The 23797-nt window shown below is 51.4% G+C and overlaps 9 protein-coding genes across 9 annotated transcripts; 5 read left to right on the plus strand and 4 right to left on the minus strand.

The window, feature by feature from the left end:
- Window positions 1–586: 586 nt before the first annotated feature.
- Window positions 587–7480, plus strand: J3458_002085 (uncharacterized protein). The gene is made up of 7 exons (XM_066117106.1): window positions 587–2543; window positions 2627–2896; window positions 3014–3475; window positions 3531–3843; window positions 3898–4140; window positions 4201–4322; window positions 4383–7480. The coding sequence occupies exons 1-7, from the start codon at window positions 2043–2045 to the stop codon at window positions 5400–5402; spliced, it is 2931 nt and encodes a 976-aa protein (XP_065978994.1). The 5' UTR covers window positions 587–2042; the 3' UTR covers window positions 5403–7480.
- Window positions 7481–7622: 142 nt separating this feature from the next.
- Window positions 7623–8345, minus strand: J3458_002086 (uncharacterized protein; the record flags this gene model as incomplete). The annotated part of the gene is made up of 1 exon (XM_007808896.2): window positions 7623–8345. One exon carries the CDS (start codon window positions 8343–8345, stop codon window positions 7623–7625), a length of 723 nt encoding a protein of 240 aa, XP_007807087.2.
- Window positions 8346–8860: 515 nt separating this feature from the next.
- On the minus strand, window positions 8861–12619 carry irc3 (DEAD DEAH box helicase). Its single transcript, XM_007817719.2, has 2 exons — window positions 12236–12619; window positions 8861–12163 (listed from the first exon to the last, which is right to left on the minus strand). The coding sequence occupies exons 1-2, from the start codon at window positions 12455–12457 to the stop codon at window positions 10430–10432; spliced, it is 1956 nt and encodes a 651-aa protein (XP_007815910.2). The 5' UTR covers window positions 12458–12619; the 3' UTR covers window positions 8861–10429.
- Window positions 9452–9712, plus strand: J3458_002087 (uncharacterized protein; the record flags this gene model as incomplete). The annotated part of the gene is made up of 1 exon (XM_066117107.1): window positions 9452–9712. One exon carries the CDS (start codon window positions 9452–9454, stop codon window positions 9710–9712), a length of 261 nt encoding a protein of 86 aa, XP_065978995.1.
- Window positions 12620–13057: 438 nt separating the features above from the next.
- Window positions 13058–15004, plus strand: J3458_002089 (uncharacterized protein). The gene has a single exon (XM_007817718.2). The coding sequence runs from the start codon at window positions 13229–13231 to the stop codon at window positions 14930–14932; it is 1704 nt and encodes a 567-aa protein (XP_007815909.2). The 5' UTR covers window positions 13058–13228; the 3' UTR covers window positions 14933–15004.
- A 44-nt stretch (window positions 15005–15048) lies between these two features.
- J3458_002090 (uncharacterized protein) lies at window positions 15049–16043 on the minus strand (the record flags this gene model as incomplete). The annotated part of the gene is made up of 2 exons (XM_007817717.2): window positions 15049–15779; window positions 15842–16043. 2 exons carry the CDS (start codon window positions 16041–16043, stop codon window positions 15049–15051), a joined length of 933 nt encoding a protein of 310 aa, XP_007815908.2.
- A 279-nt stretch (window positions 16044–16322) lies between these two features.
- J3458_002091 (uncharacterized protein) lies at window positions 16323–19406 on the plus strand. The gene is made up of 2 exons (XM_066117108.1): window positions 16323–16530; window positions 16594–19406. The coding sequence occupies exons 1-2, from the start codon at window positions 16410–16412 to the stop codon at window positions 19335–19337; spliced, it is 2865 nt and encodes a 954-aa protein (XP_065978996.1). The 5' UTR covers window positions 16323–16409; the 3' UTR covers window positions 19338–19406.
- A 229-nt stretch (window positions 19407–19635) lies between these two features.
- On the plus strand, window positions 19636–21140 carry J3458_002092 (uncharacterized protein; the record flags this gene model as incomplete). Its single annotated transcript, XM_066117109.1, has 4 exons — window positions 19636–19723; window positions 19793–19899; window positions 19969–20923; window positions 21016–21140. 4 exons carry the CDS (start codon window positions 19636–19638, stop codon window positions 21138–21140), a joined length of 1275 nt encoding a protein of 424 aa, XP_065978997.1.
- Window positions 21141–21276: 136 nt separating this feature from the next.
- J3458_002093 (uncharacterized protein) lies at window positions 21277–22069 on the minus strand. Its single transcript, XM_066117110.1, has one exon. The coding sequence runs from the start codon at window positions 21961–21963 to the stop codon at window positions 21694–21696; it is 270 nt and encodes an 89-aa protein (XP_065978998.1). The 5' UTR covers window positions 21964–22069; the 3' UTR covers window positions 21277–21693.
- Window positions 22070–23797: the final 1728 nt, after the last annotated feature.

The raw sequence follows: 23797 nt of genomic DNA on the forward strand, positions 1-23797 counted from the left end.
GCCACTCACAGGCCAGATTCCATGTTGACAGGCGTGCTTCGCCCACATGCACCTGAAGGGGCTGCGTCCAACTCTGGAGGTTCGTACGGAGTACATGTTCGGTGTCCTTGTGAAGGCTTTGCACTTGCTCCCCTGTCACGGCAGCGACAGTCAGTGTTGGGGATGCGTTCCAGTGCCGAACACGCCGAAGCTGGCAGTGCCAGCCCATTCATGCCCAGAGGGGCTGATCCGGGATACGGTACTCCGTACATGGCAAAGTACGCACCAAGTACCCAAGTACCTCCTACAAGGGGATGGATACCTGCACCTCAACGCACAGTTTACAGTTTGCGGCATTGGGGCTGTACACGCTGGGATCGAGGGCGTCAACTGGTCCATGTCAGCAGGGCAGGGCTAGGTGCTGGGATATTTCTGAAAGTTCCATCCAGTTCGAACCAGTTGATGTCGTCGGGTCCTAGTGTCAACTGCCACCGCCCAGGTGGTTGGTCGATTCACTGTTATCTAGTCCACCGAGCAGCCCAAGTGCTGGTCGAGTGAAGTACGGAATACTTCTGTAGGGGTCAACTACTATCAACTTAGAATGGAAGACCCTGCGACCAGCAAGTAAGCGTTCGAGCTCGGAGGTTCCCCACCACACGAAAGCGGGCAGAACCTAAAAGAACCAGCCATTCAATGTTCCCAGCTTGTCCATGGTTGATGGCTCGAGCAATGTTGCGTGCCAAGTTCCATCAACACTACTCGCTGCCCACTGTCAGACAGACTGTTGATGTTCCACCACCTTCACGCGTTCTACCCTGCTTTGAAGAGGTCTGGTGAGTTTTGTTCTCCTTCGAGCACCACATCGTTACAATCTCCTAACTCTTGAGAAGGCTGCATTTTGACCTGTCCGTTTTGGCGAACGCTCTATGTTGCGTCGATTCCAAATTCAACGTCAGCTCATCATGGCCCTCGTAATTGGACCGCTTCACTTCCTGAAGTGGCCGCAATTGCTGACGTTGGTTGCTTAAGGACCTGGGGGTCCCTTTTGCGATGCCTGATCCTGATGATCTCTTTAGCTCAATGTCTGGCTTCAGTGTTGCGGTTGCTCCGTATTCACACCATCACACAAACCTGAGTCCCCTCCCTGCCTAGAGACCCCGGCGTGCTGGGCTGGCATGTTTGTACCGTGATGTGGTGCTGCCGAGCCCTGCCAATGATCTGCCCACTTCGGACCGTAGATTGTAGACTAGAGCCTACAAAGACCTACAGACTATAGGCCTGGTGGGCCTGCTGGGCTTTTGCTGTCCGTGTTGATGTTGTTGCCCTTGTCCCAGGTCCATGGAGAGCGATAGTGTCAGCCGACCTAACGGCTCGCTTTGTAGTAAGAATCCCTTGTATCGGTAACAGCCAAGGCCTGCCCGCTCCAGCGCTGATTCTCGGTGCTTATTACTTATTTATTGCTTGATATCGATATTCGCTTGGTATCCTTGTGCTAAGCTAAGCTGTGTTGGATGTTGAAGGCATGGCCTGGCAGGCTGGCAGGCCCTGCTCTGTCTCCACTCCCTCCGCCTCTCCACCCTCCTCGCTCACTTGCACTCGTCCTCATCGTCTCCTCTCTTCCTTTCAACACCTACCGACGAAACAACCTATTCAACGAACAGAGAGGAATAGGAAAAGGAAAAGGAACTGCGTGCCAACCGTCTCTTCCCTTTTCTCTTCCCCCTTTCCCACCCCCAGATTTTGTTTTCTTCACTTCCGCCCAACGCATCGGATCCAGCTTTCCGTCCTCGATACCCCGGATACCCTCTCTTCTTTATCTATTTGACAATTCGCTTCTATTCTGTGCTTGTTTCCCGCGTTTTTGACGGTTCGCTCCTTGCCCTGGTGATACCCAAGCAGCTGTCTCTTTTTGTCTCGCCCAAAGGTCACTGTTTCGCGCCAGCTAGTGCCTTTGCATGTCGCCTCTTCGTTGAGAGAGTGTCACTAAACTGCTTCTACGCCCGCCCCGTCGTCGACAACAGGCCCTCCTAGCCTTGCCTTCTCGTGCGTTTTGCCCACTCAATATGAACAAGCTGGCCAATATGCGTCACTGGTCCGAGAGGATGAGCCCGAACTTCGGAATGGGTCGTCCTAATATGCCTATGAATGGCCTCAACCCGCATCAAAAGAACGCGGCCCAGACCTTGGGCCCGATCAACTCACCACAGGCTGCCGATGCCTCTATTCACTACTCGTTTAACGTGCCATTCGCCTCCGACCTTGCGGGTCCCAATACCGAGGACATCGTTCATGCCACTACCGATGCCGTCCTCCGCTGGACGCACCCTGCTGATGCTCCCGACGATGTGCAAGTCCATGAGTTGCCGGTCCATGCCCAGAATCTCGCCAACCTCGGAAGACTTTGTCGAGATTTGTCTGTTGGCCCACTGCCCATTGAGGCCCATGTCATCTCTTCCTCCTCTAAGAATGGCAAAGGCCAAGTTACTACGGTCTGCCTATCTGGCTCTCCAGAGCTAGTACACAAGAGTCGGGAGACTATTTTGAATGAGATACCCATCTCTTTGGTATGGAACCCTCGAATTGAGTTGTATATGTTTCTATTAGGTTGCAGCAAGAGTTCAGGTGCCTGTCTAACTGTGTTTGATAGCGTTGCACGACAATCGACATTGACGGAAACCTTGTTTGTGATATCAACGCCGGCGTGCTCAAGAAGCCCGTTGTAGAAACATTGGATCACATCTCTAGATTCTGTGGTGTAGATATCTTCTTGCTAGGGCCCAAGTTGACTCCCATAGTTGACGGCATGACCGGCGACTCGGAGTTGCGCATTGACCAGCGATGGAGAGTTGCTATTTACGGTGATATTCTCTCGTCAGAGCATGCCAAAGCCCGTGTCTTGATTCACATTGATACTCTGGTATGACTTGTTCTCAGATTCCCCCGTTCTTATTGGGAGGCAACACCCTCGTTATTGCAGAGAAACCCTGATAGAGTTGTTGCGTGTTTCTCTCTCTTTTACTAACTCCACTTACAGCTTGGCCGTACGTTTGATGTCACGAAAATTGAGCTGTCATTTCACCAACTTGTTTGTGGCCGCCATAGAAAGAACATCAAGTTGATTGAGTCATCTACCGGGACTGCTATTTACTTCCCACCCCTGTTCTCGCAGATGTATCGCTACTGTCCTCAAAATGCCACTCGCCGGGACCCCACCGATATCTTCATCACAGGTGAAACGATCCAGGCGATCGAACTTGCCAAGCAGAAGCTGCATGAGACAGTCTCTAGAATCCGGGTCTATATGAAGGACGTTACCATCCCCGCTGCCAAGATTGATAGTATCCTTCTCGGACGTCTTGATAAGGTCCGCAAGATTCTAGAGGCTAATGGAACGTACATCATGTTTCCCCCCCTGGCTTGTCAACGAACTATGGTCCGGGTTCAGGGAAGTGAGAGCCTACCCGTTGAACGCACGGTTCGAGAGATCATGTCACTGGTAAGTGTCCGGCAACGCTCTGTTCATAAGCTCTTGTCCTGACATCCTCAACTAGGCTGGCCAGTTTTATGGCGCTGGGTGGTACATACAGCAGCCCGAAGTCAGGCAGCACCTCGCCCCCGCTGAGATACGAACTATGCTGTCAGACATTTGTGCCAACGCGGAGGCGGATTTGTCTTATGACAGGATGAGCTTCACTGTCACGGGATCTGACGATGCAGTAAAGTCTGCCTTGACTGTGATATCTGACCTCAAGTTTGTTACCCGATCGCAATATCAGATCCGCGTCAAGATTGAACTTGCCAATGAGCACAAGGAATTTGTGAGCGGCAAGAAGAATGGCAAAATCAATAAGATCATGGGCCAGAGTGAGTTCCTACCAGAGCCGCCTTACCGCATGTCTTCTAACGAATATTTCCCAGGTAATGTGCAGATTATTTTTGATGGGTTCAACGAATATAACTTCAACATTGATGTCATGGCAGCCAGCTACGATTCAATGAAGCAAGGTTTGACTTTGGTTGAACAGGAGATGCCTGCCTCTATCTCCTTCCATGTCCCTGATCAGTACCACAAGCGTATCATCGGTATTGGCGGACAGCATATCCAACGCATCATGAAGAAACATTCTGTCTTTGTGAAGTTTTCCAATGCAATGGACAGAGGTATGATTTGATTGGCAAATCCTGTATGTTTAATTTTTTTGTTACTAACAGTTACCTCAGGCGGCATGGGACGCGAGGACGATGACATCAAGGTTGACAATGTCATCTGCCGTACCCCGGCTCGCAACGCCCAGAATCTAGATGCCGTTAAGAATGAGATTTTGGAAATGGTGGATCGTGCTGTAAGTGATGGCCCCTGGCAACTTACAGAAGCCATTCCTAACGCTCTCGTGCCTTGTCAGGACTCCGAGTACACCACTCAAATTGCTAGCGTGGACCGCCTTTACCACCGTGAATTGATCGCCCGTCTCCCTGAAATCGATGAGCTGGAGCAAAAGTACAATTGCAAAATCAACTTCCCAAGTACTGAGGAAGCAAGTGATGAGGTTACCGTTACTGGCCCTCAGTGGCAGGTCCCTCACTGTGTGGACGAGCTTTTGGGTATGGTCCCTGATAAGCATGAATTGGTGCTGGCCCGCACAGCCGATCTAGTCAAATTCTTGGAATCGCCCCAGTTCGCCACCGACCTGGTATCGAAGCTCAAAGCCCAGTACGAAGTGGAGGTTACATATCATCAGAACCCGGATGAGCTGACTGAGGAAGGCTCTCCGACCGTTACCTTGGTCTGGGGTTTCACGCGTAACAACGCAGGCGGGCTCCGCGACGCCATCGATTTCCTGGAAGCTCAAATGGCTGCTGCCACCGTTGAGGCGAACGTTGTCAAGGGATCCATCCCGCGCCCCAAGTCTGACTCTTTTGAGGATTCCTTACAGTACTTTGATTCTAAGCTCCTCCAGCATGCTCCAGCTTCGTCCTCCAGCGACTCACCCGTCAAAACTGGCTTTGGTGCCGAGGTTGCCCGTGAGCGAAGCAGCATTCTTGACCGCCTGCGCAAGCCCGGCAGCATGACGTCTATTTCCTCGTTCCTTGACCGCAGAAAGAATAGCTCTCACTCGATGAACAGCAACTTCTTCAAGGGATCCAGCAACGTTTCCAAGTCGTCTTTAATCTCGATCGAGTCGACCCGAAGCTTCAACGCTGACCGAAACCCCTGGAACGACAGTGGGGTCAACCTACCCGAGGACGAGAATCCTTGGGCACCACGACCGTTCAGCAAACATATGGACAACAAATTGGCCATCCCCCTTCCCGGCGATGTTACGCCCCGCCATAATACCCGCGCGTCTGGAGACAGCGGTCGTCCATCTACTTCTCATTCCATGAATTCAGGATACCCCGCCCATATTGGGCCTTTCCGTTAGATTCCCCGAGTTAGAACAACTACATGCGAATACCCCGGCTGGATATACCCCTCACAGAATAAAAACAGAATACCCTGGAACGTCAGGTTCCACATCGGTCGGATTTTGGTATTGTTTACAGTGCGATGTTTCGAACTGAGTTACGCTTGTGTTTTGTTGCGATGCCGCAGATGCCTCATGAGATTTGCTTGATGTCCATTTTCTTTTCTTTTTGGTTATGTTGGGGCTTAGCCCAGTCTTGATGACTGCTATCGGTGCCTCCTTTATACCCGCGAGTTCGACTAAAGACATGCTTGAGGCCAAAAAAAAAGTTTGAAGACAATACCCTGGCTCAGATATACGTGGTAGATGATGGGAATGGTCTTCGGGGGCTTTCTTCTGTTGCCCTTCGCAAAACTAGTGCATTGGAACTGAAGGGGTTGAGAATTGCGAAATCAATACATGGAGTGGATAAATGGTATATTTCTGTTTTATTCTGTTGGCATTTTGGCGCTCTAGCCGCGGTAAACAATCCTGGAGAGAATGGTCACCGGAACTTGTCCTTGCAATTGCGGATGAGATCTGTTAGATTACTGAACTCTTGGTTGTGGAGGTGGATTGCAAGAACAACGGATGAAATATACCCGATTGAGTGAATTGAAATACGGTTCTCTGAATTTACGAATTGTGAATGTTTTGATGAGAATTAACTGTTGTGGTGACTGGGTTCTGCTGTTGACTTGACTCACTTCACAGCAAACCATGGGTTAAAACACCGAGTGGCAGCGGTAAACTGCGTCGTCTGACGAGTGGATGGATTATTGTCACCGTTCACACGGTGTCTGTTGTTGGCAAAATTGGGCTCAACGCTACCGGGGGGGCAGAAATAGGAGCTGTTCAGGGAATGGTGGTGGTGTTTGTATAGCGGAAAGTGTACTCCGTAACGACCGGGGACTAAAAAATAAGAACGACGGTTCAATGAATTACCCAGCCCAACACGCTATGTCTTTATCCTGACGGAGCTATTGTATCAAAAATGAGGAAAGACATCTGACCACTCGGGCGTATCGTAAGCCTTGGGCGGCAGCTCCCTAATGCTCAAAAACGGCCTCTACAACAATAATTATCCTTGCAAGAAACAAACTGAAGCCGCACACGAAGACGACTATACCCAGCGCTGCACTTTGCACCAGAGACCTCTTCCCATCCATCCACTTTTCCCAAAAGGAATTGAGAACGGCCCATCGTGCAACGGCTGAGTTGAGAAGCACTCAGAATCCACCGCAGGAGGCTATGTAAGCCGCTGAGAAGCGCCAGAGGTGTTTTTCTGCTGTTGAGGAGAAGTGTTCATTCCAGGCAGCGGCGTGGAAGCCTCCGTAGCAAAGGTTGGCGAGCCAAAGTATCATGCCGACAATGAGACCGTTGACGTTGCGCACAAGGTCGTTTCCCGGCCAGTTTTTTATGTGCGTGGCCAGGAGTTGTCCCCGCAAGAGGTGGATGCAGTGATGGGGGTTTGTGGAATGAGGTAGAGCCTGGGTCTTGGTGGGTGAGCAACACACGGTCGTGGGTTAGGAGATTGGGGTATGATCGGAGTGCTTGTTGAATGAGGGCTCGGCGTTTGAGTTCGGATTTGGAGGGTTGCTCCAATGCTGGGCGGTCTTGGAAGATGCGCGGTCTTCGCTCGAAGAATGCTGTTCCCGAGTCCTTTTGGCGCATGCTTTCGAGCGTTTTGAGGCAGGAAGCCGGAGCTTGCTGTATTACTGCCTCCCCGAGTTGAGGCTCAAGTGCGTTGGGTTCGTGCTGGCTGGCCATTGATACGGGTTTGAAGGCGTCGCTTGCTTGCGCTGGAGATAACGCGGTGACTCTCAGGCGTAGCGTTTCTAGCTCTGGAGTCTTGGAGTACAGGTTCAGATGGGCGAATAGCGTCTTGATGAGCGTTTGTGATTTAACATGGTCACGGCTCATGCCGGCCGCTCATCTCGCTGCCAGAGTACATAAAGGCAACCAGCGGAGCAAGCGATTCGTCCCGGAGGATAATGGGCTCGTTGGGGAGGAGTGGCTTGTGCCACCAAAAGATGTACATGGCGAAAGCACAGAGACTTGGTACAAGCATTACCTGTTAGAGAAGACAGCTGAGGAAGAGCGTAAGGGAATTGAGATTTGGTTGTAAACTTACACATGGGCGACCGTGTTGACTTCCAGCAAGGTTACGGGTAATCCGGCGGCGAGTCGACCGATGACCTAAATCAACATCCACGTTGCCTGGACAATGACTGTAGCCTTTGCCAAATCATTTGCTTTGCCTTTGTCCTCGATTTCTGTTCTCTCGACGACCGGCAAGCGGCCACAATCGGCGAGCATCAGTATTCCCCTTGCGGTCAACGTCAGCCTCGTAGGTTCCGCACTTTCTCCGTCTGTTGTATCGGAATCGGTGACTAGAGCGCCCGTAAGCGTGTTGAGTTCAAAGGCGAATCCGCCGGCGCAAGAAAAGAAGCTATGGGCCATGCTCCAAGAAGCCGTGGGATAGGTATGGCCGTCAAGTTTGTCACCTTGCTGGTTCTGGGTAGCAGCGCTCTGCTGTTTTTGGTGCTTTCGGTTCTGCATTAGACTTTCTATGTGAGCGTTGAGCATTCGTGCTGAGCACCACTGACGCCAGGCAGCAAATACAACCAGCTCAGGAGAGTATATGCCCGCAACGATCCATCGAAGATTTGTCCAGAGAGCATTGATAGCGGTGCGGTTTTTTTCGGGCACGTTGAGATGCAGAGCGGACCAGACGCAGAGAACGAGTGTCAGCAGGCATGACAATACGAGGGATGCAGTTCCCCTTCCGCTAGGGTCTTCAACAAATCCCACATAACCTTCCTCGTGTTGCGACGTGGTGTTGTTTGCTATTCTGTCTGTGGAGGCGGATCCCTCGACCAGAGTTATAAGTACTAATCGTGACAAAAGGCTGGATTGCATGCTTCGATTTGCATCTGGAAATCATACAGCAGAAGTTGGTATGCCGTGGAGCGCAACGCGCGAACATGTACAGTCCGTTACGACATGACATGCCGACGTTACTCCAACTTGGATATAAATGAAATATGCGAAATCCCAAATCATTTTATCCAAGTTGACGCCGAATGTTGCTGGTGAAGTATCCACAAGCACAGAGTGACAGGATCTGGCTAGCCAATGATGACGTCTCATGCCCTCCTGACGCGCGCAAAGGAGTTGGCTATCGGCGGATAAAGCATACGAGGCTGCAGAATAAGAGGGCAAGATCTCTTAACACGATGAGAGGTGTTGGTCGTATGCAAGTTGGCGCCGTAGAGAACTAGAGATCACCTGCTGTCGAACGGCAGGCCGTGATTGGCTACGACGGCGATCGGGAAGCGCCCAGGGGCTGTCCCTGGACTTGAACGATGCTAGCCGCCCGCCCGCCGCCGCCCCACCCCTCTGTCTCTCTCTCTCTCTGCCCATCACGGCGCGCTGCTTGCTACATACTACATCTCAAGCATGAGACACATGGCTTAATCCTACGAAGAGCTATTTTTGTTCTGCGCTTTACTCAGATACCAGTTTCTTTCTTTTCTTCCCCTTTTCATTGTCTCAATGTTATTGTGAGTGGCGGAGTGTCCTCGATCAAGCTTGACAGAACATGGGTCCCAAGGCTCCAACCACCGACAAGACTAATAAGCTGTTGACTTGGCAAGATATATGTGAGGTTCCATCCCGGCTACCATAACAAATGGTCATGTGCGCTAATAGACTGCGTTCAGTACCGTGGCAAAAGTAGGAATGACGAGCAGCCTTGCGACTCAATCAGGCTTCAGCACTTACAGGCGTTACACAGAGACAATGAATTCATCCTGACGGGATACCGGTACGTCTGTCGAGTCGGAGGCTGCCAACTGCTCGCGTACTGAACTCTGCAATGGGCATGCTTCGTTTTCGTACATCGCTTCCGTCAAGAGCATACTAAAAGTTCATAATGAAACTAGTTGGTATTGAGGTAGCAAACTGCCCTGCGTCTCTGTCTAACTATTTGAGTAGCCAACATCTGGTCGCATCTGCTAGGATCGATGCAGTTCCTCTTTGGCTTACTGCAGTTTGTTCGCCTCCAGTCCCTGGCCGCATCCGGCACCCGCACGGCAGACATCCTGGCCGTGTCGCTCTACTACCTCTGTGTGGCTGCCTGTTTCGTCCTTCCCGCCGTCTTCCACACCTTCTCGGACCACTCTGCGGAGATGCACCGCTTCGGCAACGAACTCGACCACCTTGGCGTCGTGCTCGTCATGTGGGGGACGGGCATCTCTGGCGTTCACTTCGGATTTTTGCTGTAGCCCGTTTCCTGCGGTCATTGTATTTCCTCGCTCTCACTGCCACTGCATTCGGCTGTGCCGTCTTCACCTTGAAGCCCAAGTTTCGCCAGCCGAGCTATAGGACGACGCGGTTTCTGATGTACTGTTTCTTGGGTGCCAGCTTGTTTGCGCCGGTGGTGCATGGGACCTTCAAGTATGGCTATGCGGCGCTGAGCGATATGATGGGCCTGAGCTCTTTCTTTGGCCTGGCACTCATTAACTTCTCGGGGGCAGCTGTTTATGCGGCTAGGATTCCCGAGAGGTGGTTCCCTGGCAAGATTGATCTCTTGGGGCAGAGCCACAACTGGATGCATATCTTGGTGTTGACGGGTGCCTTGGTGCGATTGAGCGGGTTGCTGGTGGTTTGTGAAATGTGGCAGAGGGATTCGGGGGTTGGATTGTGTCAAGGACTTTCTTAGGGCCGTTGGGGTGGAAACAGAGCGATATTGGGTGTGTAGAATAGCCTGTGTGGAATTTGGGCTCTGCTCTGCTGACGAGGATACAGCTTTTGTGGTGATCTAAAGGGTACATACAGCTGTGGTCATGGAAAACATTCATGTATACATGATGCAAACTAAATACAGTATGGTATCGTCTAATGCCAAAATAGTCTATGTCGTTGAGTCCATACGCCAAAATGCCCCATTGTGAAATACAGTCTCGCCCGTTCCCAATGAAGACTCAGTGGACTCTGCCGAGTTATGCCATGACGGGCCCAACCGTGACCCGCTCCCGGTTCTGTCTCGTTTCCAAAATATTCGTCTGCTTCTCTCTCCTGCGCTGCTCGGCTTCTATCCTCGCAAACTGCCCACGAGCACCGTGCTTTAGTTTTGTAATCATGTCCGCCGCCTTGCCTTTTGTCAAATCCGACACCGTCAACGCTTTCGCCTTTCCACGTAATCTATTTACAAAGTCTAACTGCCCTTGTGTCGGTGGCAGCTTCCTCCACGATTGGTGCCGGTGTATAAAGCTATGAGGGAATGCGTTGGCTGCATAACTATCTGCTCCGTGAACAGCGTCGGTAAACGTAGCAGCTGTGAGGATTTCTCTCGGTGCAGCGAACGGGGATTTCGCCAACCCAGCAGGTAAAGCGCGGATCTCGAGTGCCCTGTATGTCGGGGATGAGGTCGTCACTGGCTCCTGGATTCGCTCGATACGGATATATGATCCGCTGGGAGCTGAGAGGACGAACCTTTCGGGACCGACCTGTACCCAGGCATTCTGGCTGATGGCGCGGATGTGCCTCTCTCCAGACGTGTCGGCGATTAGGTCCAGCACAGAGGAGTAGTCGGTAAATGTAACCGCGTCGGCCGAGCTAGTTGCCGAGTTCGACCCATTCGAGTGCGCTTCCTGCTGCCTCGCTTCTTCTTCTCTTTGAGCCTCCTTTATCATTCTCATGTCTGTCACTGATGCCTTGTCCACTAACTCTTTCGGATCTAGACCAAATAATGTCGGCGTAGTTACAATGCCAGTTTCCAAGCTTGAAACCAAATCAATGACGTGGCAATTCTTTTTACCCGGGTGAAGCCGCATACCTCTTCCAATCATTTGAACAAGGAGATTTCGTGACCTCGTGGGTCTGCCGAGAACGATACAGTCAATGTTCGGTATGTCGGTTCCCTCGGTGAAAACACCACAATTCACCAAAACAGGAAAACATCCTTTTTTGAAATCATGCAGGATCTCACTTCGTTCCTGCTTGGGAGTGTCGCCGGTAACGAAGCGAGCATCGTACCCATATTCCCGAAATTTGCGTGTAAGACCAGACACGTGAGCCAAATCCACACAGAAAACCAGGGTACTTTTCCTGTCTCCGGCTTTGGCTATCCAGCTTTTGACGGTAATGTCATTGACTTCGTCGGTGTTGACAACCTTGGATAGCTCCCCTGTCTGAAAGTCACCAAAGGCACCGTTTTTTACCTTGGACAGGTTGGCGGAAGACTCGACAGTGGTGAAAATGACATCCGAGAGCCATTTATCGGTAATCATGTCAACGTAGTCCTTGTGGTAGACAATTTCGTCAATCGCAGCACCAAGTTTGACACCGTCGAATCTGGAGAATGTGGCTGACACGCCGACGAGTGTTGGTGAATCTTGTTGCTTCTGGTCCAGTCCGAAGTGCTTGAGAGTCTTAAGGTATCCCGGCGCCACAATGTGATGGGCCTCGTCCACCAAGATCAATTTAAATTTGGAGGGTTCAAACTTTTCCAAACGGTCCCTAGACGTAATGCTCTGTACACTGGCGATGGTAATGTCTGCTGTTCCCGAAGCATGAATCGAGCCCATTTCAATTTCAATAGTCTTGTCTGGATATGCCAGTTGACAATGCCGGGCAGCCTGTTCCACTAGCTCACGACGATGAGCCAGAATGAGAGTGCGGCACCCGTCATTTGGGCGCGAATGCACTTTCTCAATGAGCTGGGTGAAGATAACCTGGGCCATGTTAGCATTTGGCATGGCGTTCAGAATACGGGTTCCTTGGAACTAAACACCAATCGAGCTTACAGTTTTGCCGCTTCCAGTAGCCAGTGATATCCCTACGCGTTTGTGACCGCGTCTCAGGGATAAAAGAACTGATCTGATGCATTCTTGCTGGTAGTCTCGGAGCTTTGGCTTGGAAGTAAGCGTACGGCCAGCGACGAAGATTTTGAAAGGTGTTATCTTCCATGCAGGTTTGGCTGTCTCAACCGATGGTCTGAACACGCATTTTGCAACGGTGCGTAGCATTGTACATTATGAGGTGGCCATAAATTGTGTCGGCGAAACGTATCCAAGCTGCCTGAGATTCCAAAACCTGGTGACAGACAGGAGCAGCTTTGATGCTGGCGAGCTGGCAAGGAAACATTCTGCATCGCGTCTGGATCCACTTTTCATTATGTCAGCGCATTGGCAAAACTTGGGCTCGTAAAATATAAAGACCGAACGCAAGAACTGGCTGTCAAATTAAAGAATGGGAAAAGGCACTGGGGCTTTGTTTTGTAGAATATCAATGATGAAGCTCAATGTTCCTGGTGGTCATGAAATGCTGCAATAACGAGCTTGTGGCCTACGGGTGGTGGATATGCCTCCTGAAAGAATCAAAGAGAAACCTCAGAGATTCTGTTGCTTTGAAGAAAATTTTGGCGTGTTAGCCAAAATATCATCACTGCAGATTCTGCTTTCTTTTTCAGCTGTGATGTTGTAAAGCTAGAGTGTGACAAATACGAACATGATAGTCCAAGTATTACCCCCGTTGGGGGGTCGTGAAAGCGCCGATGAAGCTTAGTCATCAAAGGGATCCACCGGGATTTCTTCTTCGATTCACCTCAAGCTCACTAGCAAGACAGACAATTTTCAGTGTAGAGGCAAAACACTCAAGATAACGCTCAATGCTCAAATCTTTTACACAAATTATTACCCCTGATGCAACTCTTCTAAGAATACAATACCAGCATTTATCCCTGGTACAATGTCAACACCGACCCAGTTACCACTCACCGCTTCGGAAATTGAGGGAGCATGGACCCTGACGAAGAGAACTCCGTTGACGAGGAAAATTTCGCCGGCTATGAATCAGATGCTGCAAACGCGGATCTGAGAGGAAGCCCCGGAATCTACTCGACGGTGAATCACAGTGGTAGAGGCAGCTCCTATGCTTCAAGCGACGAATCCATCAACCTCAAAGCCAACCATGTATCCGAGGATGACGATCACCTGGCCAGCAGATCGCTATTGAAACGTTCCACTGAACAAGCCTTTGCCAACCGGCCATTTAAGAGGCAAAGAGGTGTCTTGAACCGCGAATACCTGGATCTTCTCAATCGCGAGATTGATGACTCTGTCCATCAAGTCTGTTTGGAGGACATTGTCGACTTGCCTGATTCTCAGGTCGGACTTACCTTCTGGTCCAGAGTTGAAAAAGGGCAATTTTTTGAGTCTGTATCACGACTAGGCAAATACGATTTGCCCGGTATCGCAACCAAAATAGGGAGCAAAAGTGAAATAGAGGTCAAACAGTACGTCGAGCTGTTGCAAGCAGCCAAAGATAGCAGACAGAGATTGAGACCTCGATCCTACTTGGAGCCAGCAGAGTATCCAGCAGCTGTTGAGATCAGCCAACAGTGCTGCCATGTTCAAGAAGAAGCTGCCGATACTATTTCAATCCTCCAAGAGCGCAGAGAGGAACAACGAGAGAAGCTGAAATGGGGACAGAACTGGGATATTACTCCTTCTCTAGCCATGAGATTAAGCCACCGCGGCGAGGAGGGGGATGACACGTCCGAGGCGACGTTGAAATTTTCCCAGTTATTTCATCTGTCTAACTGGTTAAAGTTGTCGGAGCGCGTATTTATGAATTCATCGGTTCCCGGCAACAACTGGAACTACATCGACAATCAAAGACCATCAATGTGGGCCACTGCATTCGACGATTTTCACTCACTTGCTGTTTCTGTCACCAGACGACTCGTTCAGACAACCTTGTTCATTAGCATGTCGAGAATCAGGGCGAAGAAGGAGCTTATTCCTACCACTCGGGATATTGTCCGGAGAAAAGATGTTGAAGCCGCAATTGCTTCACTCGCCATGCCACATAATTCGGAATCGAGGTGGATCAAAAGCGCGAGAAGGTTGCGATTGGACGTTTTTAACGAACCTCCAGATAAAGATGACGAGGAAGCTGAAGAGGAGCCCATGACGTATGCAGAAGTTGAGGCTACTCTCTCTAGGAATGATGACAGCACTGAAATTGAAGCTCCAAAGGATGCGATTTTCACAGATGAAGCTTCGCCTGATGAGTATGTGGAAGAGGGCGATGAAGATGGCGATGACGACACTGGCATTGATTCGGAAACGGGAGATGACGATGATGAACAACACGAGATTACGCAGGAAGCTAAGGAGATTCTGCTTTACTCAACCCCGGAGCTAAAGGATATTCAAGCCGCAAAGCAAGCGCTCAAACTGCGCATCACCACAGAGAGGCAACAGGAAGCGCAGGCCGAGGTGCACGATGAGTATGCCAGCTATCAAGCAGAGACCGAGATGTGGGATATCTTGAAGAAAAAGCCGCCAATGGAACTGCCTAAAGTGGAGGATCCCGGTCGCGTACATAGATCGAATTTAAGTGTGGATAATGTCTATCCCCTTGGGCGAGACTGGGCTTCAAAGTTGGAATATTATGGGGAATGGGAGACGTTGGATAATACAAGCCATGATGAATAAGATGCACATGATCAATAGAAGAAGCGCAAAGTTTTCCGCCTTTGCATTTTGATTGAGTATACAACTGGATATCTGTACTTTAAAAAAACGTTCAACGAGTCAACAACTTTTCATTCTTATTTCCTTGATCTTGTCCTCCGTGTTGTAGGTTTAGGAGCAAGGCTCTTCCTCGTGGCCGCCCTAGTCGATCTCGACGCTGGCGTACCACCTTCTTCAGCGCTCTCGTCCGCTTCTTCCTCTTCCTCCTCTTCGCCCTCGCCCTCACCTTCTCCCTCATCCTCGTCCTCCCCGGACCCACTCCCATCCTCCTGATTTTCAGCGTCTTCCTCCTCCTCCGTTGTCTCTGCCTTATCCTTCTCGGCCTTGTCCTTGTCACTCCTATCGTTCTTCTCCGGCTTAGCCTGCTGGCTTGCCGCCCTCGTGCGCCCCCTTGGTCCCCTGGCTAGCCTGGCAGCTGGCGATGGAGCATCCGTACCGTCCTCGGTATCTTCAGCGTCGGTGGCCCTGGTCTTTGACGCGGTTCCTGATCTCGTTCGTCTTCTTGCATGCGACAGACCGGGTGAGAGTTCCAGTTGTGGCGGAGAGGTAGGGGCTTCACTAGAGTCGGCTACTGCTCTCTGCATCATGGAGTCAAGGAAATGGGAGTGAGGCAGTGTAAAGTCGACGTATTTATCTTCAGACTCGTCATCGTCAAAGTATTCTCGCTCGTCGATGAGGTCGAGATTGTAGTAAGTCCGTAACTTGTCCCAAATGTTGGGGATTCTGGTATGCTGGTAAATGTCGGGATCGAAGCCATGGTTTCGCAAGTGTTCAGATATCGCAATCATCCTGAAGTGCTTGTGCATGCCTAGATTGACGTGATTAGCCCAGCATGCCTTGATTAATTGTCTGCTGCGAATGGTCACAAACCCGCCGGTTTCCAGCGAATGACCCCTTTGAAAAGGGAAGCGACTTGGTCATCTGTCCACATATTATTGTAATTCGGGGCGCCATGTTTCGAGCGATCCCCAGCTTCACTGGCAGCAGGGGTGTCAATGTCCATGGCATCATCGTCCCGGGTTGCGCTCGGCGTTGCGACGGCTTGGCCACGCGCACGTTTCCTGGGAGGCATTTCCGGCTTCAGGCACAGTCGTTCTGGACTGATCTGTACGTATGTAGGCCTGGAAACACACCATGTAGTTGATTGGGCTGGCAATGCCTACGTTTCTGTTGCCGTTGGCTGTTGCTGTCCGAGACTGAAAAAGTATTGGGAGAGCTCCGAGTTTGGCGATTGGTCGATGAGCTCACTTGTCTCTGGTCTGGTGGCCGCAGTCCACAATGTGCAGTTGCGTTTTAGCGCGGGGCCACGGCAGCTCCTGCAAACGCGACCTTGCGCGTCTTCCTGGATCCGCGGCGACAGGCCATTGAAGCAATATTGCCTAGGTGCAACCAAGGAAAGAAATGATACAAACGGTGTAGCACTCATAGCAATGAAGACATGACGGACAAACCAAGCGAAGCAGATGTTTTCGCCATCCCAGACTTTTGGAAGACGTCAAGGTGGCTCGATCAATTGGCCAGCGAGACGTCCACCTCACTTTTTGGCCACGGGCTTGAGGGTATGCGCATACGCCCTTTCCACCCGTGGTGACTCTCCTCAATACTGAATTATTCCAAACTAGCACTATACAATGTCAAGTCTACCTTGTTACCGTTGGAACCGATCGCACTCGATACTGATGGCTTCTTCAAGCTACCAGAAGTTGGCGAACCTCGCACGGATGACCCAGACGAGCTCCAAGATTCGGACGTAACAGCCTCGACCTTTCAAGAGCATCAAGAGTTTGAGGACAAGAGCGACATATGGACCGGCTCTTCCGAACAGCAGCCAAGGCCGGCTGCCTTCAGAACATGGGAGACATTCAAAACGGGAAAGCTACAGCCATTTGTGCCCATGCTTCTATCTGAAGCCGGACGAGGCGCATACGATGCCCTTTTAAGCTGGCCAACGGACTCGTTAAATTTACAGAATACGAGCACACCGGCTGTTGAGACTAGGGCCTATTTTATATCTGTGCTGGCCTTGTGCCTTGGCCGGGAATCCGTCTTTTTCGCAAGAACTACTGAAGATTGGACTTTCAAGTGCACGCTTCCAGAGTTACGAGTGTCTGGGTACAGTCGACAGGTACTTCAAGGCGTAGAAAGGCAAGCCGCAATGTGCGGCTCCGCATTCTTACGGCTCAGCTCATTTTGTCAATCGTCATACGCTCCATCTTCGAGCCGCTGTGCTGTAGCACTAGCCAGCGCCATGAACCAAATCCTACAAGCCGTAGAGCATCGAGTCTCCGTGGACGGCCGATTTCCCGAATCGTTGCTACAACTTCAGACCACGATTAGAGAAGCATCTACCATTCTCCGTCCCCTAGACGATCTCGCAGCGCGAATACCTCGGGATCTTCCAGATGAAGAGATCTTGTCGCTCGTTTTTCGGGAGGCATCCACGTTTGAATTCAGTGAAAGGTATATCAGGGATATGCTTTGCGAAATATTGCAGCGGATATCAAATCCGTGGGTCGAGTCAATTGAAGAATGGCTTGGCACACGGCGTGAGGTGGGCATGCCATTTGCAAGGTCCAACATTGGGGAGACCAAGGGATTCGTCACAGTCGATGTCGAAGTCTTTATTGACGATTTCGGAAGAGAAGTTGAGGACATTGACTTTCGGTTGGATATTGGCAAAGTCCCGCAATTTTTGCCTTTCGATATTGCGGAGTCCATATTCGAGACTGGCAGAAACCTACGGTTTATTCGAACATTCCACCCAGATCACGTTCTGGCCCGATCCGACGTTATCATATCGAACCAACCGCCCGCTGCGAGATGGCTATACGACTGGGCTTCTATTTTGGATCTTGAGGATCGTATCGCCCAGTATCAAGATCGCATACTGAATGCTATTCAGGAAAGCCGTTCCGCCACAGCACATGCTGCTGTTCACTCCAATCTTGGAGTAGATGAGCCCGCCTCTGAACTCGAGTTGAACCTTTTCGGCGCTGATAAATCGACCATGGAGCAGCGGCTGGTTGCGTCGATGGATCACCTCAGCCAGCCGTTTATAGCGAGTTCAAGCAATGATTCGCTAAGTCTCATTGTGCGAGCAAAGTTCTCTAGCGAAATTGAAGACGACAGTACAGCTTCTGATGACACACCACACTGGTCTCTGTTGCCGATTCTGTCATTTGGTGGCATTGCGGCTGCCCAAGCTCGAATTGTAAATCGAGAAAGCCTGCGCTTGCTATTTGAAGCCAATAATATTCAACTTCACCTCAAACTCCAGCGAGACTTCCACCTACTCGGAAATGGCCTGTTTTGTAGTCGGCTATCCCACGCTTTGTTTGATCACGATCTCGAGACAACTGAAAGGCAGGCTGGTGTAGCGATGCAAGGAGGCGTGATGGGCCTCCGACTGGGAGGGCGCGATACATGGCCGCCAGGAAGCTCCGAACTTCGCCTTGCCCTGATGGGAGTACTTGGCGAGGCTTATGATTATCAGGGGGGTACGAAGGCGTCAGGATCGATCAATAGTGATTCAGGTGCTTCCCCCCTACCTGGAGACCTGAGCTTTGCCGTCCGAGACTTGTCCGAGGAAGAAATCAACAAGTGTATGAACCCCGACGCATTGGAAGCTCTCGATTTCCTGCGACTCTCGTACACCACACCTCCCGAGCTTGCGTCGATAATTACACCATTCCAGCTCATGCACTACGACCGCATTTTCAAGCTTCTCCTCAGGATTCTGAGGATGCTGTACATCGTAAATCACCTGTATCGGGACACCAACTCACGACTTAACACATGGGTCGAAGAGAATACGTCATATCGATTCGTCAGAGAGTCGCAGCATTTCGTATCCAGCGTCGCGTCGTACTTCCTAGACAGTGGTGTTGCGATACCGTGGCAATCATTCGAGAGCAAGCTGAACAACATTCGTGCTCATCTTGGCAAACCCGATCTAGCCCCAGACAAATCCGCGTACAGTCCTAGCCAGCTACGGGACATGCATTCACAAGTGTTGGAGCGGATTATGTACGCCCTATTTTTAAGGAAGCGTCAATTACCCGTGCTTAAGCTCCTGGAGGAAATATTTGGCATTGTCTTGCAATACGCAAAGCAGTCAAGGTTACAGGCACTTGGCAGGGAGGGCGAATCTGCGGAATTGGGCAATTCGGCTCATATGTATGCTGAATTCCGGAAGAAGGTTCAAGTGTTTATTACGGTTTGCCGTGGCCTGTCGGAAAAGGCAAGGGCATCTAGCAAGAAGACGGCAGATGGCACATCGTTTGAAGACACTGGCTTCGGCGATGATAGCTTGATTGCACAGCTGTTAGTGAAGTTGGATATGGGTGACTATTACTGTAGACGCTGAGTTGGCGATCGCCCTTTCACTGAGATTATGACTCACGACGTATGAAATTTAAGGAAAATCTGATCCGTGTTGCATTGCTCGAACGTGCCTGAAATGCGTGGTCTCTTGTGCCTGTGCCAGCGCTTTACGATCAACACACAGCAAGCTGCCCCGCCAAACCAGTCACACCCAGCCCGGGGCCAGAACCCCTCTACGCGTGGAGACGCGCCTCCAACAAGGTCCAGTCTCACCGATGCATTCATTGACTCGGGACGGGTAGGATCCAATTCATTCTTTCCCATCCTTTTCCAGCTCCAAGATGGCGCGACCGAGTGCAGCTGCGCGTAATCTTTCATTGATGGAAGAGCTGGAGAAGCTCGAGCAATCCATCACTCTGACTCTGCAAGGTATATTCACCACCATAACGAGACTAAAAGCTGTTTTTTGGTACGAGTGACATGAGCTAACTCGCATAGAAATTGATCACAATTTCAGCAAAGCCCACCGAATCGTCACAACGAGCATAATACCAGTAGTAGAGCAGTATGGCGAGCACTCTCGCGCCGTGTGGGAAGCATCCAAGGTGGGCATCCAACGACAGGGGGACACACGACGGGCCACGGAACCAATCTGGGTGCTAACCTTTGCGCAGTTTTGGAAGCAATTCTTCGAAGCGTCCGCCAATGTCTCGCTGTCCGGCTACGAGGAGCTTGCCAACGACGACGAATCGACAGTCATGGAGGACAGCACGGCAATGAGGGACGAGACGTCGGCCGACTACACACAAACACACGACCACGACATGACGGCAACACCCGGCGCACGAGACAGCACAATGCACGGAGACGAGTCGCTTCTGGACGACGCTGAACTTTCGGGTAGTACCCCGCGTCCACCAGCGACCGAGATGATAAAAGCAGGGGTTTCGGGCCACTCATCACCGTTTGACAAGACGAAGCGCGAAATCAAGGGCGACAAGGACGGGACTACGGTGTTGCAGGACGACGAGGACTCCACGGTGCTTTTCGCCCAGCGGACGGCTCAGCTGCCAGATCTCACAATGACGCCCAGAGGTGAGCGCGAGAATCTCGCAGCCAGACAACAAGCATCGGCGAGACAGACCAAGGACCCGCTGCTACACCGCGTGTTGGACAAGAATTACAGGGTGCAAGCTACACCGCACCGGCCGGGCATCAAAGTATCTCCCCTGAAGAAGGAAAAGGAAAAGGAAAAAGCGGCTTGGCAATACGACGATTCCATCATGTCATCGCCCGAAATTGCGGCGCCAACGTTGCGCAGCGAAGTCTTCATGTCGCCATACAAGCTGATGGCGCGACAACGCGCGGCAGCTCAAGCCCCGAGGACCCCCGGCGTCAGCGTCCAGACGCCGGCGACGGCAAAGAAGTCGCACGACGTTTTTGCTTCGGCGAGGGGGGATGAAGGGGCTGGCGGTGCAGCAGCAGCAGGCGAGGCGAGGCGTGGCAGACCAAAGTACGAAATCGACTGGGATAGCGACGAGGACGGAGACGATGACCTGTACGCGGGCATGAGCCCACCCAAGACGATTCAGTTTGTGCTGCCGCCGTCCAAGTTGCTGCAAACGCCAGGTGAGTTTGTCCAATTCCCATGTGTTTCGCGACGAAAAGTTTCGCGGGGGCGACGGGCTCAGAGTGCGAGAAGAGTGCTAATTCGATTACAGCTCGGGAGGCGAGCCGGAGGATCGTGGATGACATATTGATGGATGCCGGTGCAGACATGGAGTCGTCCGAGTACAGTCCGACAATGGTCAAGATGAATGAGGATATACTGAATGACAGTTTCTAGAGAGGGAGGGGTGGAAGTGTCGAAATAGAAGGCGTCGTGAAATTAATACCAGATTGAACCAATATAGAACGCGCTCCATGAGTGATGTTTTCACAATGGTAGAAATGTGTTTTTTTTTTTTTTTTTTTTTTTTTTTGGAAACATGTTTCTTTTGAGTCTCCTATCTGCTAACTGGCCTAGGCCAAAATCACCAGATTCTATGAAAAGAAAGGACTACGAAGCTCTTGCTCGTGTAACGCCTCCCGTACCAGAGGAGCCCAAGTGGTCAGAGCCCATGGATATAACAAGAAAAGAAAATTGGTATTTGATGCCAAAAAAAAAACAAGATTATTCCCATCCTTACGCTGCATGCTTTTCAAAGACGCCATTTTAACATGTCCCATCCGCAGGAGGTTGCTGGGACCTCCCGCTTCTCAATCAAGGTGTGCCCATTACGTTGTTTGATCCCCTCGGTGCCCGCTCGGCCCTGTCTGGAGAGCAGGCAAGGCTGTGTGTATTCCGCTAGAGTTTGGGGAAAAAAGAAGAGAAGGAAAGCCAAAGTGTAGTGTTCTTTTTAGTTGACGAATCGGAAACAAGGCAGCACGACGGTAGGCAGCTTGACCTTTTTGCTGTCCTTCTTGTCCTTCTTGTCCTTGTTGGAGGCGGCGGAGCTGTCGGCGGAGGCGCGGCGAGACTCGGCCGGGGTGGAGGCGGGCGAGGGGCGGCGCGACCCGAGCATGTCGGCAAAGACCTTTTTGGATGAGGCGCGGTCGAAGATGTGAGGGGATGAGACGGGCCCGTAGGCGTTGAGAGCCTGCTGGGCTTGGATGTTGGCGGCGTTCATTGTGGTGGTTGGTGTGGTTGCAAGTCAAGTGGGAATAATGGTCTTTTTGAAGGGCGTGTGAGTGTGGTGAATTGCTTTGTTGTTGTTTTCAATGGTGTGTGATGGTTGTTTGGGTTGGAAAGGTACGACAGAGGCGGAGGTCTAGCAGATACTTATAGTTGTTGCTGGAGCAAGACTTGTCGGACATGGTGATGGCTACCCAAGGCCGTGTAAGTCGGTTTACGTGGTACCAGATTTGATGATTGATGTCCCTTGATGGGAGTCGGTGCCTGGTGGGTTCGAACTGGATCCGCACAGGTCCGCCGGCGGGGCTGTGGGGCGTTGCCGTTGCTGCATGTGGTGTCGGAGTGTCGTCGAGGGCACTGTTGACGTCTAGCCCTGTGGTCAACGGGCTGGTGCAAATTTCTCATGCTGCATGCTGCATGTGCACAGTGCTACGCCTCCTGCTGCGCCAGTGCTGGGCCACCAGACACGTGCAGCCACACACAGTCACTCGCTGGCAGGCGGCGTCACGGGTTGCGTGGGCATTTGGCCGTCGGCACGAAGCGAAACGGCCCCCAAGGCATTCATTCAGCTTCCGCCTTGTCCATGACCTGAGGCCATCGAGTCATCCATCGTTGACGTGTGCCAACGTGGTGTGTCATTTCTCAATTTCAAACCAGACGTCACTTACCATCCCCAACCCATTGATGGTCCATCTGGTTCTTGCCCATGGAGGCAAGACGAGATACACCTGTCCAACCGACACTTGATACAAACCGGCTGTCCATCTCCGAGCACCTTGTGTTCTTTCACGACAATTGTACTTCCGTCTGCTTCTATCAATCCCTGCTCTTTGCTGCAGGGCGGGAACACGGCCCACGGGAATTACTAGCTCACCATTCCCGTGAATTGAGAGAGAGCCGAGAGCCGCATACAAGCGGTTCATCGTGACACCATCTTTCATTCCTTGTCGTAAACAACGACCCATGGGCATCAGTCAGGTCAGGCAAAGGGGGTGCCGGTCGAAAAAAAAAGAAAGGGCTGCAGTTGCCGTGTGTTGCCATCATAATTGGCCCGCCAGAACTCAATCGATCCGAGCTTGCAAGGGACCCAGACGGTCAGGAAGGGGAAAACTCTTCTCCCACGTGCTGGGCAGCACGACTAACTGGTTTTCTCCTGTCTGGTTTGTTCTCGGCGGTTCTTTAGTCATCTGTTCCACTGTGCCATGTAGCTCCGGGTGCTTGAACTGGCTCCGAGCCTGTGGATGGGCTGCCGGCTTTTTTGACCAAGTTTTTAGTTCTTTTTTTTTTTTTTTTTTAGTGGAGCCCTGGCCGCCAGACCGGCTGTTGGCAAAGGACGGCGGCAATGCGCGTTGCCAGCCGAAGCCAGCCGCTGGCGTGTAAGTTGCGGCCCGCACCAGCACCCCCCCCCTTCTTTGACACCCTCCAGCCTCCCATGCAGACCGTTGTGTTGCAGTGGGCTCACAGGTAACGGTGCCAAGTGCCAATGGAAAAAAAATTCTGTTTAAGGTTGCCTGACCTTGCTGGTCTCGGGGCAAAGTGGGGCCTGGGCGCCGAACTGCTCCGGGCTTGGAACGGCCGCTGGGGCTGCGCCACTCCGTGACACGGTTGCCTTGGTGGGCGGGATGAGTACCCGGTGCGTGTAAGTCGACGAATTTTTTTTTTATTTTTTTTGTGGGCTGCTTACCTAGTAGACAATACGAACAACCATCATTGCTATTTCGTATAGTTTGTTTTTTACTTGGCTAGCCAAGGACTCGTGTGAGGTTCACGACGGCAACAGTCCACACCGGGTAATGCTGGGAATTCCACTGTCCGTCTTGCCGTCCAGC

Source organism: Metarhizium acridum, assembly GCF_019434415.1.
Source record: "Metarhizium acridum strain ARSEF 324 chromosome Unknown scaffold_1, whole genome shotgun sequence".
In the NCBI taxonomy this organism is placed as follows: Eukaryota; Fungi; Ascomycota; class Sordariomycetes; order Hypocreales; family Clavicipitaceae; genus Metarhizium; species Metarhizium acridum.

Excerpts from the sequence above, each read along its gene's own strand:
- J3458_002085 (XM_066117106.1), top strand. The coding sequence starts at position 2,043 with ATGAACAAGCTGGCCAATATGCGTCACTGGTCCGAGAGGATGAGCCCG. Across the intron at positions 2,897-3,013 it reads TGATTCACATTGATACTCTG|CTTGGCCGTACGTTTGATGT; the intron begins GTATGACTTGTT and ends CTCCACTTACAG. Across the intron at positions 3,844-3,897 it reads CAATAAGATCATGGGCCAGA|GTAATGTGCAGATTATTTTT; the intron begins GTGAGTTCCTAC and ends AATATTTCCCAG.
- J3458_002093 (XM_066117110.1), bottom strand. The coding sequence starts at position 21,963 with ATGAACGCCGCCAACATCCAAGCCCAGCAGGCTCTCAACGCCTACGGG.
- J3458_002089 (XM_007817718.2), top strand. The coding sequence starts at position 13,229 with ATGGACCCTGACGAAGAGAACTCCGTTGACGAGGAAAATTTCGCCGGC.
- irc3 (XM_007817719.2), bottom strand. The coding sequence starts at position 12,457 with ATGCTACGCACCGTTGCAAAATGCGTGTTCAGACCATCGGTTGAGACA. Across the intron at positions 12,164-12,235 it reads CTACTGGAAGCGGCAAAACT|GTTATCTTCACCCAGCTCAT; the intron begins GTAAGCTCGATT and ends AACATGGCCCAG.
- J3458_002091 (XM_066117108.1), top strand. The coding sequence starts at position 16,410 with ATGACGGACAAACCAAGCGAAGCAGATGTTTTCGCCATCCCAGACTTT. Across the intron at positions 16,531-16,593 it reads TTTTGGCCACGGGCTTGAGG|CACTATACAATGTCAAGTCT; the intron begins GTATGCGCATAC and ends ATTCCAAACTAG.